At 37.6% G+C, this 19,110-nt stretch overlaps 1 protein-coding gene across 1 annotated transcript in view; it reads left to right on the top strand.

Moving 5' to 3' along the window:
- Positions 1–19,110, top strand: part of TAF4B (TATA-box binding protein associated factor 4b) — a 156,503-nt gene that overhangs the window by 45,790 nt on the left and 91,603 nt on the right. The window contains exons 6-9 of the mRNA XM_017859976.1: positions 4,201–4,290; positions 8,102–8,719; positions 14,783–14,918; positions 15,964–16,069. Coding sequence (XP_017715465.1) covers positions 4,201–4,290; positions 8,102–8,719; positions 14,783–14,918; positions 15,964–16,069 — 950 coding nt within the window. The remainder of the gene's footprint in view (positions 1–4,200; positions 4,291–8,101; positions 8,720–14,782; positions 14,919–15,963; positions 16,070–19,110) is intronic.

Genomic DNA, 19,110 nt, shown 5'->3' with positions numbered 1-19,110 from the left:
TGTAATGACATTCATCGTTCATTGGGAGAAATACTGGTTCACTGAGTTATGCAGATCTTTCAGATGTTTCCAGATTTATTATTTAAGATATAAAAATAATATGCTCATTAAATTCACCAACCTTATTAGAAAATTCTACCAGGAAGCTATCAAGCTCAGAATAGTTGTTATACATTTTTCAAAATTGTAATTTTGTCTTGAGAGCTTTAATTTTTATCATTAGCGACAAATACTATCAATTGTTTTCCTCACTATTAGAGGTTTAGTTTGTTCTTGAGAAAATATCTAACAAATACCCAAGTCTGAATAACTACAATTGCTTTGCCATTCTTTTCAGTAAAAATGGAAAAAAGTGGCTAGTTTAGCTAGCGACTCAATTACAGTACTTTTCCTAGATTCTCTTACTTTGATCTGCAACAGAAATGCTTTATGTATGGTTTCTATTTTGTTATACACAATTAAAGAGGTTTCTACTGCAGAGTTGAGATTTAGTAAAGTTAATTTTTACTGCTTCATCCAAGGATGTTTCAAAGTGAAATTGGCTCTATTTTTTTTTTATTTTTATTTTTTAGAGTAAGAGTCTTGCTCTGTTGCTCAGGCTGCAGTGCAGTGGCATGATGCTAGCTCACTGCAGCCTCAAACTTAGGGCTTAAGGGCTCCTTCCACTTCACCCTCCAAAAGCTAGGACTAGAAGTGTGTGCCATCATGCCCAGCTAATTTTAAAATATTTTTTTTTGTAGTGACAGGGTCTCACTGTGTTGCCCAGGCTAGTCTCCCAACTCCTGGCCTCAAGTGATCCTGCACCCTTGGCCCTCCAAAGTACTGGGATTACAGGTGTGAGCCACTGAGCTTGGCCTTCTTTTTTTTTTTTTCCTCCAAGCACATAGCACTGTAGAATGTGATGATGGCTGTTGCACTTTGCCATTGCCTTTCTTACCAGTAGTTTAACCCATTATTGCCTTTGCACCATCTGTGCAAATATTAGCTTAGTGAAAAAGGCTTTCTCTCCAAGATACTAGTATTAATGGAAAATAATGTAGACCACATATACTCCTGAAATGCTTAATAGTGTAAGCATTGTGTAAAGGTTCCTCAGTTCTTTGGAACTGCTGTTATGGATTTACAGTGTCATTCTGAAAATAGTCTTGCAGATCCATAGCCAATATCATACTGAATGGGCAAAAGCTTGAACCATTTCCCTTGAGAATTGGAACAAGACAAGGTCTCACCATTCCTATTTAACATAATACTGGAAGTTCTAGCCAGAGCAGTCAGGCAAGAGAAAGAAATAAAAGGCCTCCAAATAGGAAATAAAGGAGTAGAACTCTGTCTTCACTGATGATATGATTCTATGCCTAGAAAATCCTGAAGACTCTGCCAAAAGGCTTCTAGAACTGATAAACGACTTTAGTAAAGTTTCAGGGTATAAAATCAGTGTTCAAAAATCAGTAGCATTTCTATACACCAAAAACGTTCTAGCTAAGAGCCACATCAAGAGCACAGTCCCATTTACAATAGCCACACACACAAAAATGAAGTACCTGGGAATATAGCTAACCAAGGAGGTGAAAGATCTCTACAAGGAGAAATACAAAACACTGCTGAAAATTCATGCTTATGGATTGAAAGAATTGATATCATTAAAATAGCCATACTGCCCAGAGCAATTTACAGATTCAGTGTTATTCCTGTCAAACTACCAATGTCATTTTTCACAGATTTAGAGAAAACTATTTTAAAATTCATATAGGACCGAAAAAGACCCTGAATAGCCAAAACAGTCCTAAGCAAAAAGAACAAACCCAAGTGGCATCACATTACCTGACTTCAAACTATACTGTAAGGCTACAGTGACCCAAACAGCATGGCACCGATACAAAAATAGACACATAGACCAATTGAACAGAATAGAGAACCCAAAAATAAAGCTGCACACCTACAACTATCTAATCTTTGACAGTGTTGACAAAAATAAGTAATGGGGCCTGGCCACAGTGACTCATGCCTATTATAATCCCAGCACTTTGGGAGGCTGAGGCAGGTGGATCACTTGTGGTCAGGAGGTTGAGACCAGTATGGCCAACATGGCGAAACCCCATCTCTACTAAAAAAATATAAAAATAAGCTGGGTGTGGTGGCATATGCCTATAGTCCCAGCTACTCAGGAGGCCGAAGCAGGGAAATTGCCTGAACCCAGGAGGGGGAGGTTGCAGTGGGCCAAGATCATGCCACTACACTACAGCCTAGGTGACACAGTGAGACTCCATCTAAAAAAAAAAAGTAGTGGGGAAAGGACTGATTCTTCAAATGGTGCTGGGATAACTGGTTATCTATGTGCAGAAGAATGAAACTGGACCCCTACTTTTCACCATATATAAAAATTAACTTGAGATGGATTAAAGATTTAAATGTATGACCTCAAATTGTAAAAGTCCTAGAAGAAAACCCAGGAAATACCCTTTCTGACATTGGCCTTGGCAAAGGATTTGTGGCTAACTCTCCAAAAGAAGTTGCAACAAAAACAAAAAATGACAAGTGGAACCTAACTAAACTAAGAGCTTCTGCACAACAGAAGATACTATCAACATAGTAAACAGACCACCTACAGAATGGAAGAAAATATTTGCGAACTATGTATCTGACAAAGGTCTAATATACAGAAAAAATCAGGAACTTAAACAAAAATCAACAAGAGAAAAACAACCCCATTAAAAAATGGGTAAAGGACATGAACAGACACTTTTGAAAAGAAGACATACAAGCAGCCAACAAACATGAAAAGATGCTCATCATCACTAATCATCAGAGAAATGCAAATCAGAATCACAATGAGATACCATCTCATGCTAGTCAAAATGGCTGTTATTAAGAAGTGAAAAAACATGCTGGTGGGGCTGTGGAGAAAAGCGAACACTTATACGCTGTTGGTGGGAATGTAAATTAATGTGGCCATTGTTGAATGAAGATTTCTTAAAGAACTAAAAATAGAACTACCATTTGACCCAGCAATGCCATTACTGGGTATATATCCAAAGGAAAATAAATCATGCTATAAAAAAGACATACGCCCTTGTATGTTTATTGCAGCACTACTCAGAACAGCCAAGACATAGAATCAGCAGAGGTGTTCATTGACAGTGGGATGGATAAATAAAAAGTGGTACATATACACCATGGCATACTACACAGCCATAAAAAAGAACAAGATCATGTCTTTTGTAGCAACATAAATGGCCATTATCCTAAGCAAATTAATGCAGGAATAGAAAACCAGATACTACATGTTGTCACTTATAAGTGGGAGCTAAACATTAAGTACACATGGACATAAAGGTGAGAACAACAGACACTGAGAACTACTAGAAAGTGGGAGTGAGGGGGCGTGAGGGCTGAAAAACTACCTCCCAGGTAACTGTGCTCACTACCTGGGTGATGAGTGTACCTGGTACACTACCTGTACCCCAAACTTGTACCTCCTGATTCTAAAATAAAAGCTGAATTTTTTTTTTTTTAAATCTAAGGTCATAGTTACCTTTCCTTGAATGCTCCTTCCATGACTTCATGAAGAAAAAACCAGATGTTCTCTGTCACCACACAATTACAATCTTTATTAAGTATAAAATATGTCCTAGTAGGCAAAATTTTAAAAACTATATTTTATACATTTGAAAAGAATAAGATAATTCAATCAGCTACATCTTACACATTATCACTGGCATCAAGGTATTTTGGAAATATTTCTACTAATTCTGGAAATGTTGTCCCTGACTCTTGTGTGCAAAGAACAGCAACAAACTAGCAGATTAATTTCCAAATTGTTTTAGAGAACTTAAACACCAAGGTCTCCAAACTGAATAACTTACTGTTTCCTACCCTAAGAAATTTAAGACACCTGTGCCTTCACTTCTTAATTGTTCTTAACAGATTGTAATAATGTAGTATTACTCGGCCTGTCAGCTCTTCTCTTTGCTTCCTGGGATCTTTAAAAGAAAAAAAAATCACCCTTCATTGTATTCTCTATGAATAAACATCTCTATCATTTATGCTTACACATTTCATAACTGGCATGAAAAAAAGCCTATATTTAATTCACTTTATCATTTGTGAAAAGTTTGCTATATCTACAATCATGAATTATATACTTGTCTCTTTTAAAATATTTGTAGACTTAAAATTATTTCTGTTTCTCCCATCCCTCAGGATGCAAAAATCGAAGCAGAAGAATTTACTAGGAAACTGTATATTGAACTTAAGTCTTCACCTCAGCCTCACCTGGTTCCTTTTCTTAAGGTAGAGTTATGTTTCACTTAGAAGAAATAATTTGGATTAGATTACTCTAAAATAATTAAAAACTGGACTATTTCAATATGACAGCAGTTGAATATGAAGATACTGACAGTGTGGGAGAAACCTGAGTTTTTTTTTTTTTTGTAAGTGTTTTGTAAGCTGTAAAGCATATTTGTAATATTCTTTTAATTTGAACACTTTGAAAAAAGAGAAGTAACATTTTATTCATGAACATAAGTTCATGATTATATTGTTTAATGCTTGTGTAAGAATATACAGACATACCGCAGAGATATTGCAGGTTTGGTTTCAGACCACCATAAGAAAGCTAGTATCACAATAAAGTGAGTCATATAAAATTTTTGGTTTCCAAATGCATATAAAACTTTTTATGGTATGCTTTATTAGGTTTATAATAGCATTATATTTGAAAAAACAATTACATAGGTGAATTAAAAAATACTTTATTGCTAAAAAGTGCTGTCAATCATCTGAACCTTCAGCAAGTTATAATATTTTGATGGTAAAGAGTCTTACCTCAATGTTGATGGCTTTTGACTGGTCAAGGTGGTGGTCACTGAAGGTGGTCACACCCAGCTGTGGCAATGTCTTAAATTAAGACAACAGTGCAATTTGTGTCATCAGTTGATTCTTCCCTTCACGAAAGATTTCTCTGTAGCATGCAGTGCTGTCTGATAGCATTTCACACACAGCAGAACTTCTTTCAAAATTGGAGTCAGTTCTCTCATACCCTGCCATTGCTTTATTAACTAAGTTGTTGTCATATTCTAAATCCTTTGTTACCATCCTAACAACATTTATAACATTTGACTAGGAGTAGCTTCCATTTCAAGAAACCACTTTCTTTGCTCATCTGTAAGAAGCAACTCCTCATCTCTTCCAGTTTTATCATGAGATTGCAGCAATTCGGTCACATCTTCAGGTTCCACTTCTAACTGTGGTTCTCTTGCTGTTTCTGCCATATCTGCAGTGACTTCCTCCACTGAAGTTCTGAACCCCTCAAAATCATCCATGAGGATGGGGATCCACTTCTTATAAACTCCTGTTAGTGTTGATATTTTGATCTCCTGCCATGACTCACAAATATGCTTAATGGCATCTAGAATGGTGAATCTTTTCCAGAAAGTTTTCAGTTGACTTTGCCCCCGAATTGATCAGAGGAATCACTGTCTGTGGCAGCTGTAGTCTTACAAAATCTATTTCTTAAATAATACTTGAAAGTAAAAATTACTCCTTGATGTATGTGGACTGCAGAATGGATGTGTTAGCAGACAGGAAACCAATATTGATCTTGTACATCTCCATCAGAATTTTCGGGTGACGAGGTATATTGTCAATGAGTGGTAATATTTTGAAAAGAATCCCCCCACCCCCCGCCTGAGCAGTAGTTCTCAACAGTGGGCTTAAAATATTCAGTAAACCATGCTGTGGATAGATGTGCTGTCATCCATGCTTTGTTCATTGATAGAGCACAGGCAGAGTAGATTTAGCATAATTCTTAAGAGTCCTGGAATTTTTGGAATAGTAAATGAGCATTGGCTTCCACTTGAAGTCACCAGCTACATTAGCCCCTAACAAGAAAGTCAGCCTGTCCTTTGAAGCCTTGAAGCCATGCGTTGACTTTTCCTCAGCAAAAAGCTATGAAAGACCTAGCTTCCTTTAATAGAAGGTTGTTTTTGTCTCCATTGGAAATCTGTTGTTGGCCAGGCGTGGTGGCTCACGCCTGTAATCCCAGCACTTTAGGAGGCCGTGGTGGGCAGATCACCTGAGGTTAGGAGTTTGAGACCAGCCTGGCCAACATGGAGAAACCCTGACTCTACTGAAAAAAGTTAAAAAATTAGCTGGGCATGGTAGCGCATGCCTATAGTCCCACCTACTTGGGAGGCCGAGGCAGGAGAATTGCTTGAACCCGAAAGACAGAGGTTGCAGTGAGCCAAGATCGTGCCATTGCACTGTAGCCTGGGTGACAAGAGCAAGACTCTGTCTCAAAAAAAAAAAAAAAATCTTAGCTATATCTTCTGTATGATTTGCTGCAGTTTCTGCATCAGTACTTGCAGCTTTACCTTGTACTTTTATGTTAGTTATCAAGAGAGCTTCTTTCCTTAAACCTCATGAGCCAGCCTCTCCTAACTTCATACTTTTGTTCTGTAGCTTCCTCATTTTTCAGCCTTCATAGAATTGAAGAGTTAGTGCTGTACTCTGGTTTAGACTTTTGCTTAAGGGAATGTTGTGGCTGGTTTGATCTTCTGTCCACACCACTCAAACTTTCCATGTCACCAATAAGGCTGTTTTGTTTTCTTACCATTTATGTGTCACATGGAGTAGCCCTTTGAAGTTCCTTTAAGAACTTTTCCTTTGCATTCACAACTTGGCTGTTTGACACAAGAGCCCTAGCTTTCCATCTCTGTTGGCTAAACAAATGAAAACTCCAGGGATGAAAAGGCAGAACCTACTAGTTTTTAGTTTGAACTGCCTTTACTCTTTAAGTAGGATACAAAGATAGATGGTGACAGTCAGAAAGTGTGCTTGGCTGGGTGTGGTGACTCACACCTGTAATCCCAGCACTTTGGGAGGTTGGCGAATCACCTGAGGCGAGGAGATGGAGACCAGCCTGACCAACATGGTTGTCTCTACTAAAAAATACAAAAATTAGCCAGTGGTGGCATGTGCCTGCAGTCCCCGCTACTCAGGAGGCTGGAGAATCGCTTGAACTTGGGAGGCAGAGGTTGCAGAAAGCTGAGATCGCACCACTGCACTCCAGCCTGGGCAACAGAGTGAGACTCTGTCTCAATAAAAAAAAAAAAAGAAAGTATGCTAGCTCAATTCTTTCAGATCATAAAATTCACTTTGTATTTAATTTTGTTTTGATTTAAAGATATTTCTTTGTTTTTATTAAAAAAATTTTTTTTTTGAGATGAGGTTTTGCTCTGTCACCCAGGCTGGGGTATAGTCATGTGATCACAGCTCTGTGCAACTTCAACCTTCCAGGCCCAAGTGATCCTCCCGCCTCAGCCCCTGCAACAGTTGGGACTACAAGGATGCACCACTATGCCCTGCTAGTTTTTGTGTTTTTTGTAGAGACAGGGTTTTACCATGTTGCCCAGGCTTTTAAAGACTATTTCTTCCTTTCCTTTTTTTTGGGGGGGGGGATGGGGTTTTACTCTGCCACCCAGGCTGGAGTGCAGTGGCATGATCTCAGCTCACTGCAACCTCTACCTCCCGAGTAGCTGGGACTACAGGTGTGTCCCCACCATGCCTGACTAATTTTTGTATATTTTGTATAGATGGGGTTTTGCCATGTTGCCTAGGCTGATCTCAAACTCCTGGCTTCAAGTGATTGCTTTCTTTGGACTCCCAGAGTGCTGGGATTACAGGCATGAGCCACTGCACCTATTTCTATCCAAAGTTTGAAAGTTACTTAATGAAGAGACCTAGATTCTGCTGTGGTTTAAATAAACTTAAAAATGCTGAAGTTATTAATGGTCTATTATAGGGTTTAGATGATTATAGAAAAGTATCATACATGTTGTACCAAATTGATATTGAGGGAATACAAATAAGTTTAATACTGAGATATAGTAATTTCATATTGGAAAACAAGCACTTTTGAGCTTCAAATTGATTGTATTCTGGATATTGACAGGCTGTAAGTAAGTGATACCAGCTGTCTTCAACTGAAATACTTGATACGCTTTTGATTGGTTTTAAGTTGTAAAGGTATGAAATACCACATTTTGTTTTACAAGTAGCTGATTTGTTAGCAGTGTTTTTTTCCATTCCTCTACGTTTCCAGAAAAGCGTGGTTGCCTTACGACAACTTCTGCCTAACTCCCAGAGCTTCATCCAGCAATGTGTTCAGCAGACCTCTAGTGAGATGGTCATTGCTACCTGTACTACAACAGTAACAACTTCTCCTGTGGTGACAACAACAGTGTCCTCAAGCCAGTCTGAAAAGTCCTTTATTGTTTCTGGAGCAACAGCACCCAGAACTGTGTCAGTGCAAGCTTTGAACCCACTTGCTGGTCCAGTGGGAGCAAAAGCTGGAGTTGTGACACTTCATTCTGTGGGCCCAGCTGCTGCAACAGGAGGAACAACATCTGGAACTGTTTTGCTTCAGACTTCAAAATCACTTGTGACATCTGTACCAAACACAGTGACCACGGTCTCACTGCAACCTGAAAAGCCAGTTGTCTCTGGAACAGCAGTAACACTGTCCCTTCCAGCAGTAACTTTTGGAGAAACTTCAGGTGCAGCTATTTGTCTTCCATCTGTGAAACCTGTTGTTACTTCTGCTGGGACCACATCTGACAAGCCTGTTATTGGGACTCCAATTCAAATCAAACTTGCCCAGCCAGGCCCTGTCCTTTCACAACCAGCTGGGGTTCCACAGGCAGTTCAAGTCAAGCAACTAGTGAGTAACATTTTGTTTCTTCCTCAGTTATTTATTTTGAAAATTTTGAACATTCGGAAAACTGGTAAGACTAGTAAAAAAAACTGGCAAGGCTGTATACTGTTTACAGGTTTGACCAATTACATTTTTTTTTTTGCCTTATTTGCTTTGTTTTCTTCTTTCTGCTCACACCTATAAACACACATGTAAGTCTTTGTTTGTTTGTTTGTTTGTTTAAGATAGAGAGAGTCTCACTCTCGCCCAGGCTGGAGTGCAGTGGCAGTGGCACAATCTTGGCTCACTGTAACCTTCGCCTCCCAGGTTCAGGCAATTCTCATGCCTCATCCTCCTGAGTAGCTGGGATTACCGGTGTGCACCACCACGCTGGCTAATTTTTGTATTTTTGTTAGAGATGGAGTTTCTCCATGTTGGCCAGGCTAGTCTTGAACTCCTGGCCTTAAGTGATCCACCCGCCTTGGCCTCCCAAAGCACTGGGATTACTGACAGGCATGAGCCACCACACCCAGCAGCAAACACGTAAGTCTTTACTGAACCATCTGAGAGTGGTTGCAAAAATTATGACAATGCACAGTGTATGTATCTCCTAAAAGGTTTTTTTTTTTTGTAAAACATAACCACAACATACCTATTGTCACACACAGGAAATTAATATTGGTACAGTATTTCTGTAATTGTCCCAATAATGTCTTTTAACTTTTACTTTTTTGTAGAGAGAGAGTCTTGCCATGTTGCCCAGGCTGGTCTCAAACTCTTGGCCTCAAGTGATTCTCTCAACTTCGACCTCCCAAAGTGTTGGTATTACAGACATGAGCCACTGTACCCGGCTCATTTAATCTAGAATACTTTTCTAGCTTTTTGTGGTTGTTCATTATATTGTAGTGTTTTAAGTGCCCATAATATCTGCAGAATATTCCTTTGTTTTGTCTGATTGTTGTGTTTTTTTCCTCAACTTAGTAGGTTGGGAGGTTCTTGGGTGAAAGAAGGAAATTTTAACTGTTTGTCGATTAGTGTTTAGAATGTTCTTCTTTATTTAAGAAAAGATAAGTTTTACCAAAAGACTGTGAAAGTATTGTTAACTCATGGGGGATACTACATGGTGCATTAATTAAAAATCATAATGTTTTCAGTAAAGTTCTTCCCTATCTTCTATGATAACAGAGCTTGCTGTTCTTTTGGTGAATGTCCTTTTTCTCTTTTATAATGCTTTGCATTAGAGGCTGTGTTTTAAATCTCTGTTTTGGTTCATTCTGCTTCTTGTGTAGCCTTTCCAGCCTTGTTTGTGTTATCAGAATAAGAAGTATCTGAGTGATTGTTATCTGAGGCAACAGGGCAGCTTTGGACATAGAACGAAAGGGGTTGATCCGTGACCAGAATTGGAGAGTAGTTGAACTCTTGAGCAGACAGAGTGATGGTCATTTCCTGGGCACTAATCTTTTATCATCCCTTCCCACTCTGCATCTCATTTTCAAATGGAGAAATGTAACTGCCTTGCAGGATTTCTCTTGGGTGCCTGAATTTAATCTCAGAGATGAAACATTTTCAGAAGCAATGATTCTTAAACATTGTTCTGGTCAGCCAGGTTGGAGAACCACTGGAATAGAGGAGTTGCCCCAATGAAAGGCCTCTTTTTGGTAGTACTGAACAGAATTGAAATCCTCTTTATGTGTCATAATTGATTCTTGAATCAATGCTAATCTTTATTGAGCATCTATAGCATATAGGTCCCTAAGGTGAAATAATACTTTATAGCTACATAGTTTTAAAAGCATGTCATTATGTGCTATAGATTTTAAAATAATTTTATGATAAAAAGGTTGGGAGAAAACTAAGAATCCAGAAATTCTGAGCCGACTCATCCAGTAACAGTCAAGTGGCCGGGCATGACAGCTCATGCCTGTAATCTCAGCACTTTGGGAGGCCAAGGCGGGCAGATCACCTGAGGTCAGGAGTTTGAGACCAGCCTGCCCAACACATCTTTACTAGTAGAGAAGCCCCGTCTCTACTAAAAATACAAAAATTAGCCGAGTGTGGCGGCGGGCACCTGTAATCCCAGCTACTCGGGAGGCTGAGGCAGGAGAACGGCTTGAACCAGGGAGGCAGAGGTTGCAGTGAGGCGAGATCGTGCCACAGCACTCCAGCCTGGGTTACAACAGCGAAACTCTGTCTCAAAAAAAAAACAAAAGCAAAACAAAACAAAAAACAGTCAAGTAATGGATCTCAGACTAGAACCCAGATGATCTTTCCATTAGGGTATGGTGCTCTTAGAACTTCTAGGTTTCTGGAATGTCCTGAAGCAGGAGCTGTCTCATGATAATATCTTGACAGCATTTTTGTTTGTAGGTTTGACTTGTTATACATTTTTTTTTTTTTTTTTTTTTTGAGACGGAGTCTCACTCTGTCGCCCAGGCTGGAGTGCAGTGACCGGATCTTGGCTCACTGCAAGCTCCGCCTCCTGGGTTTACGCCATTCTCCTGCCTCAGCCTCCCCAGTAGCTGGGACTACAGGCACCTGCCACCTTGCCCGGCTAGTTTTTTTGTATTTTTTAGTAGAGACGGGGTTTCACTGTGTTAGCCAGGATGGTCTCCATCTCCTGACCTCGTGATCCACCCGTCTCGGCCTCCCAAAGTGCTGGGATTACAGGCTTGAGCCACCGCGCCCGGCCTGACTTGTTATACATTATAAATCATTTCAATAAAGAAATAATGCAAAAAAATCTGATGGTAAATTTTAGGGTTTTTTTTTACTTCCTACCCTACCTTCATTTTTAATAATTTAATTTTCCCTGTGAATTCTGCTTTCTTGTCTGTCCTTTGTTTTAAGTTTAGCCAGTAAATTTGATGTTAGTATTTACACCTACCTATTTAAAGTGGCAAGAGCCCGAGTGGCCAGACACTGAAGATGGATTGTAATTTATTTCACAACAGATTTACCTGGAGCAAAACAACATAAACCATTCTATATGGTAATGCCATCGAGATGATTGAACTAGGGCATTCTTTCAAATAAACTAAGTTAGAAAATTAATATTACTCAAGTTTGAAAGTTAATTAAGGAATACCATCAGTGAATCCATTATAAACCATAGTCCAATTTAATCCTAGTTCTAAGTGAGGAGAAAAACACTCATGTTGCTATAAAACAACATATTCCTTGTAGCTTATAAGAAATATAGCAAATAGTCATTTAAAATATAAGAATTACTGCACTGGATCAAATCTGGGGTTCATCTAACTCCATATGGTCTGAAGAATACACACATTTCTTTTAATAATCATAGATTTAAAAATTCCTTTTTAATGTTTCTCGTTTGTGTGTGTGTGTGTGTGTGTTTGAGACAATGTCTCACTTCTGTCACCCAGGTTAGAGTGCATGATCATGGCTCACTGCAGTCTTGACTTTCCAGGCTCAGATGATCTTGCCACCTCAGCCTCCTGACTAGCTGGGACTGCAGGAGCAGGCCATCACACCTGGCTAATTTTCTTGTGTTTTTAGTAGAGACAGGGTTTTGCCATGTTGCCCAGGCTAATCTCGAACTCCTGAGCTGAAGTGATCTGCTTAGTACTGTGGTTTTATATGGTACTTTCTTTGAAAGAACATTAATGAATTCTCTTACATTAGCACTCATTTTGTTTTTCCTAGTAGATGTTCAGGAGTATGCCTCCCATATTTTTGTTAGACTAGACACATATATTGTTCCAGGTGTTAGAGTCATTAAGATGAGAAGTGATGGGGATCAAAGGTTGTTAAGTCCCAACTCGAAACTTTGTGTTATATTTTTGTGTCCCCATCAGAAATGATATGAAGACTAACTGGTGTCAGCCTAAATAACAAAGAGGTTCTTTAAAAGAATAGGATATGTAATTGGGAATGGAGCATTGCAATTGGAATACAGGTACCGTAGTAAACTGCGTGTATTCAGGGAGATAAAGGAAGACAAAGGTTTTTTTATTTTAATTTTAAAGACTCAGGGTTTCATTTTGTTGCCTAGCCTGGAGTGCAGTGGTGCCATCGTGGCTCACTGCAGCCTCGATCTCCTGGGCTCAAGCAATCCTCCTTCCTCAGCCTCCTGAGTAGCTAGGACTACAGGTGCATGCCATCATGCCTGGCTAATTAAAAACTTTTTATTTTGGTTAGAGACAGGGTCTTGCTATATTGCCCAGTCAGGTCTCAAAATCCTGGCCTCAAGCAGTCTTCCTGAGTAAAGGAGGACAGGTTTTAAAAGGAAAAATGAGAAGAATTACATAGTTGTTTTGAAATGATTATCCTTGACTACAAAGCTCAGTAACAAGGGTGACACCAGTCCAGGTTTAAATAGGCAGTTGCTGAGCAGATGATGTCCTTGCAGAAGTATTTTTTGTGTACCGTTGCTGTGGCCTTTGTGCAAGGTTGTGGTTTTGGCGGTCTATTGGGATAGTTTTTGTGATTAGGCATACAAGCATGAGAACCCTCTCTTCTTAGTCTTCCTTCCCTAGCTCTATTTGTTAGAGTTTTGTTTTTTGTTTTCTTTCAAACACAAGTGACTTCATTTTGAGTCTGACAGCTTTCACACTGGTAAACAATTTTTGAATATTACTGTCTTTCATAATTAAAATACTGACAGGAATACCTAATAAGGAGCATCAAGGAGGACAGAGCAGATAACCAGAAAACAAGCTGGGAGTGTTTCTCTTGAGTTTCAGTCTGAATGCATAAAATAGTACCTGTATATTACTTTGTATAATTTAAGCCTGATCCTTAGAACTACAGTACATAAATATGATCTCAGCTTCATTGAAATGTATCATTTTTAAAAGAGTTCTTGTCTATTCTCAAAGAATAAAGGCAATTGAATTATTCTGACTAATATTTCTTCTCTAGGGGCATTAGTTGCTGTATGATTACTTACCAGGACATGTTGTGTTTCTTGTTACTTTTTAAAAGTAATACACATAAGTTGAATAAATTGAACTCCAAAAATTCTGTTTAGAACTCTGTCTTTTGGCAAGACCATGGCACATTTATATTTGCCATATATGAGTCTAAGTTCACCATCAACAGCTGGCTCAAATACATGATGACTGTTTTTCTACCTGTTTTGTTTTGTCTTGTTTTTTTGAGACAGGGTCTCACTGTGTCACCCAGGCTGGGGTGCAGTGGTGCAATCTCGGCTCACTGCAGCCTCCGCCTCCTGCTTTCAAGCGATGGTTTAAGAAAATAATTTAGTCTAGATGCGCTGGCTCACGCCCTGTGTCATCCCCGCTGGGATTACACCTGTAATCCCAGCACTTTGGGAGGCTCAGGTGGGCGGATCGCTTGAGGTCAGGAGTTCGAGACCAGCCTGGCTAACATAGTGAAACCTAGTCTCTACTAAAAATACAAAAATTAGCCAGGCATGGTGGCACATGCCTGTAATCCCAGCTACTCAGGAGGCTGAGGCATGAGAATCACTTGAACCTGGGAGGCAGAGGTTTGCAGTGAGCCAAGACGGTGCCACTGCACTGCAGCCTGGGTGACAGAGTAATATTCTGTCTCAAAAAAAAAAAAAAAAAAGAAAAGAAAAGAAAATACTTTGTTAAAATGGCACATAAAAAGTCCTTATCTTTTAAAGATGTATTTTGAAATATTTGTGGATAAAGCGATATATCTGAGATTTGCCTTAAAATAATTGAGGGTGGCAGGGAAGTGGGTAGGGGTATAGATGGAAACAAGATTGATCAAGAATTAATCATTGTTGAAGCTGGGTAGTGGTATAGGTGGTTTTGTTTTATCCTGTCTATTTTATATATGCTTTAAATTTTCACTGTAATTAACAATTGGAAATAGATTTATAGAGAGATTTAAATTGAGCATGGTGAAATAAAATTTTAAATTCCATTCTAAAATAATGTATGTGAAATAGTCATGTTTTTTACTTGTCAACAAGATAATTTTGCTTCGTACAAATTTAAAGTAGGCATTCTTGTTATGTTAATATAAAGGTATATTTATGGCTGGGTGAACACAGTCTGTTGTTTAAAACTGAAATCTTATCATTTTCTAAAGCCTTAAGTTGAACGACCATATTGATGGTTCTCATTGTTTCAGGTAGTTCAGCAGCCTTCAGGAGGCAATGAAAAACAAGTGACCACACTTTCACATTCCTCAACATTGACCATTCAGAAATGTGGACAGAAGACGATGCCAGTGAATACTGTAATACCTACCAGTCAGTTTCTTCCAGGTAGATGCTGGTCCATCTTAGTCCCATCATGCTGGGTTAGAACGTAGAGGGGTTTTGTATAACTTTTTTGTTGCTATGTTAAGTGAAGAGAGGCTTGGTCTTTTAAAGTTGGCACCTATTGAAAGAAAACAGAAAGATAATGATTAGATTTCTCTCCCCTGACAGAGTCTTGCTCTGTTGCCCAGGCTGGAGTACAGTGGCACAATCTCAGCTCAGTGAACGTCCACCTCCTGCGTTTAATCAGTTATCGTGTTCTCAGCCTCTTGAGTAGCTGGGATTACATGCGTGCACCACCACAGCTGGCTAATTTTTGTAGTTTTAGTAGAGACTGGGTTTTACCAGGTTGGCCAAGCTGGTCTCAAACTCCTGATCTCAAGTGGTCGATGCACCAACCTTGGCCTCCCAAAGTGCTGGGATTATAGGCGTGAGCCACTGCGCCCAGCTATGATGACATTTCTTTTTACATACATGTAAACTTTTTAGGGTTATATGTTGTTTTGGAATTTAAAAAAAACAGCTATTCATGGTATTCTGTAATTTGATAAAACAATCTATTAGTAAATAAGGACATTTAACTTATAAAATTTGCTATAGAATATTTCTTCTTAAAATGTAGTTCTTTCTCTACATACATACTTGTATGCATGTACATGTATACATATGTATGGAAATCAGTCTTACCCAAGTCAGGTAGACTGGGAAATCCGTCTTACCAATGTCAGGTAGAGCTTTATGTATTTTTAAAATACACCAATATAAGCAATGTATTATTAACATGTTTCAGATGCCTTTTACTTCATGGTATTTTTGTAATACTGCTAATTCCATAGACTAGCTAAAAAGAAATGGAAAGATTCTTATTTTATACGATTATTTCTTATTCAGGGAATAAATTCATTGTCATGTTTGAATTTAAGCATAGTTCTAGGGAAACTTGGAATTTTCTTTGATTATTCTATATATATTAAAACTGTTGTCCTGGATTTTCCTAATGTGACATGATTGCTTTTTTGTATTCTGTTTTTTTCTTGTTTTGTTTTTATAGCTTCCATTCTAAAGCAAATTACTCTGCCTGGAAATAAAATTCTGTCGCTTCAAGCATCTCCTACTCAGAAAAATAAAATAAAAGAGAATGGAACATCATGCTTCCGGTAAGAAAATAAATAGTTAAATTTGGTTTAAGGAAGTAATATTTTTTTAAAAGAGGAGAGATGACAAAATAATACCTTAATAAAATAGATGTACTGATGCCTTTTTACAAAGCTAACAGCATTTTATTGAGTATAATTTATAAACAATAAAGTGCACAACTATTAAATGTATAGCTCAGTGAATTCTGTCAAATATATATACCTGTGTAATCATCATGCCGATCAAGATACTGAACATATTCATCACCTTTATGCAACTTTGAAATCAATTACCCTTATCCCTTGCCTCTGGCAGCTACTGTTCTTATGTCCATCACGATAGATCATTTTTGTCTATTCTTGAACTTCACATAAAGTTCACATAAAGTTTTACGTTATCATGTACCCTTTTGCATTAGACTTTTAAACTCAGCATGTTTTTTTAGATCATCTGTGTCATTTTGAATATTAGACGAAGGTTTTTTTTGCATTGCCGAGAAGGATTTTATTTTATGAAATTAAATTTGTTGATCTTTTTTGCTATTGATGAACATTTGGGTGGTTTCCAGTTTTTCTGATGATAATATAATAAAGCTTCATGTACAGAATTTTGCGTGAACATATGCTTTTGCTATCGAGAAATATGACTGATGAGTCATTGGATAAGTGTAAACTTTGGTAAGGAAATTACCAAATTCTTTATCAAAATGACTGTGTCATTTTGCATTTCTGTCATTGATGATGAGAGTTCCAGTTGCTGTCCAACTTTGTGAGCATTTGGTAATTCTCAGTTCTTTTGATTTTTTTAAATCCATTTTAATAGGTGTATAAGTGGTTATTATTGTGGTTTTAGTTTGCATTTTTCAAATGGCTAAAGATGTTGATCATCTGCTTTTGTGCTTATTTGTTGTTTATATATCTTTGGTGAAGTGTGTGTTTAAATTTTTGGCCCATTTTGTTTCTTGCATTGGTTTCTTATGATCAAGAGTTTTAAGAGTTTATATATGTATAAACAAATGTTATACAAATGTTATTTTGTATATATATTTTACATACAATATATACAATTTATATACAATAAAAATATATATAGTATATATATTTATATATACAAAATATATAAACAAATTTTTTATATACCATTCCCTTTTAATTTTATTTTTACTATAAAATATATGAAAAAATATATACAAACTAAACATGTATATATATTTGTATAATATATTTATATGAATATTTATATTAAAAATATATTTGTCGTATATATACAAATATAACATTTGTATATATAGAAATTATGCAGTTAAAGTGGAGGAAAGCAGAGAAAATAGAACATGTACACAATAGTTTTTATATAGGTAATAGATGGGAATTAAAGGATGACGATTAAGAGAAAGGGCAAGCCTGAAACTGGAGATCTTCTGAAACAAAGCATAGGAGAAAATCTTTGTAACCTTGGGTTACACACATTTCTTAGATAACACATGAAAAGAGCGATCTACAAGAGGAAAAATTAATGAACTGGAATTCAGAAAATTAAAAAACTTTTGTTCTGTGAAAGACACTGTCAAGGAAATGAATAAACATGCCACAAGGAAAATATTTCCAAATTGTTTATCTGGCAAACACTTGGATCTTAAATATATATAATATATATTATATATATGTATATATTAATATATATATTAATTGCATAATGTATATGTATTTCAATATAACATTTGTATAAAATTTGTACCTTAATCTTCCTTCCTCATCCCTATGTACATTTTATTTGTAGGTCTACTTTTATATACATATGTTAAAATGTTCACCTTCGGTCTTTTTTTCTGACATGTTCTGTCATCTCTTGGTTGAACTTGAATGAAGTTCATCTGCTGGTAAATTCCTCAGAAAAGGCTCATAGGTGTAGAATTCCCTAAGTTATTAGTCCCTAACGTTTTTGGCACCAGGGAGTGATTTCATGGAAGTCAATTTTTCCACAGACCAGGATTGAGGGGGTGGGGATAGTTTCAAGATGAAACTATTCCACTTCAGATCATCAGGCATTAGATTCTCATAAGGAGCACACAGTCTAGCTCTCTCATATGTGCAGTTCACAGTAGGTTTGTGCTCCTATGAGAATCTAATGCTACCGCTGATCTGACAGGAGGTGGAGCTCAGGCAGTAATGCTTGCTTGTGCACCTCTCACCTCTTCCTGTGCAGTCCAGTTTCTGGGGACCCCTGTCCTAAATTGTTGTATGTTAAAACTATTTTTCAGTGTCTTTGATACTTGAAGGACAGCGTGGCTGGCTGTGAAATCAACACTTTCTGTATTACATTTTTTTTAAAATGTTGCCTCACCATTGTCTTGTTCTTATTTGATCTTTTTGTCTGAAGAACTTCGGGATTTTTTATTTTTGAAATCTCATAGTTTTGCACTAGAATATGTGGTGAAGGGGGTGGTTCCTCAATTCCTGTTCAGCCCTTTCAGTATGTAGATTCCGGTCTTTTGTAATTTTTGGAAAGCGTTCTTGGATTATAGTTTAAATATTAGTTCTTGTTCACGATTTTGTGTGTGTGTGTTTTTTCAGGGACTGTAATAGTATGCATTTTAGTCCTTTTGCCTCTCTTTCATTCCCATTACTTTGTCCCTGACCCTTTTTATACCCTTTATTTATGTCAGTTTTTCCCTTGTTTTTCCACCTTTCTTCAATGCCTCTTTTATTAGAGTTTTGTTTGTATCTGTTTGCCCTGGGAAACCTGTTTGGTCCTTTTTTGTGTTGCAGCAGTCTAAATTTTCCCCTTTTGCATTTTCTCCACTTCCAAATGGTGCTTCTCCGTCTCCTTTTTGCCTTTTATTCCTTCCAAGAATCTACACATTTCAATCTGCCAATTTAAATTGCATGTAGTCATGCTTTGATTTATGGGAACACCTTTTTAGCATCTTCTAACTTGGGATGTATTTAGTCTTATGCCCACCACTGGGTCTGCCCTGTCTCTGTTTTCTGCAGTTTTTTTTTTTTTCCATCTCTTTTTGCCTATAGCAAGCCTTGAGGCACGGGGTTGGGGGGCGGGGGTG

This window comes from Rhinopithecus bieti, unplaced genomic scaffold (genome assembly GCF_001698545.2).
Source record: "Rhinopithecus bieti isolate Rb0 unplaced genomic scaffold, ASM169854v2 scaffold_51907, whole genome shotgun sequence".
Taxonomy (NCBI): domain Eukaryota; kingdom Metazoa; phylum Chordata; class Mammalia; order Primates; family Cercopithecidae; genus Rhinopithecus; species Rhinopithecus bieti.
The sequence above is the reverse complement of the archived record's forward strand: the minus strand, read 5'-3'. Positions and strand labels throughout refer to the sequence as shown.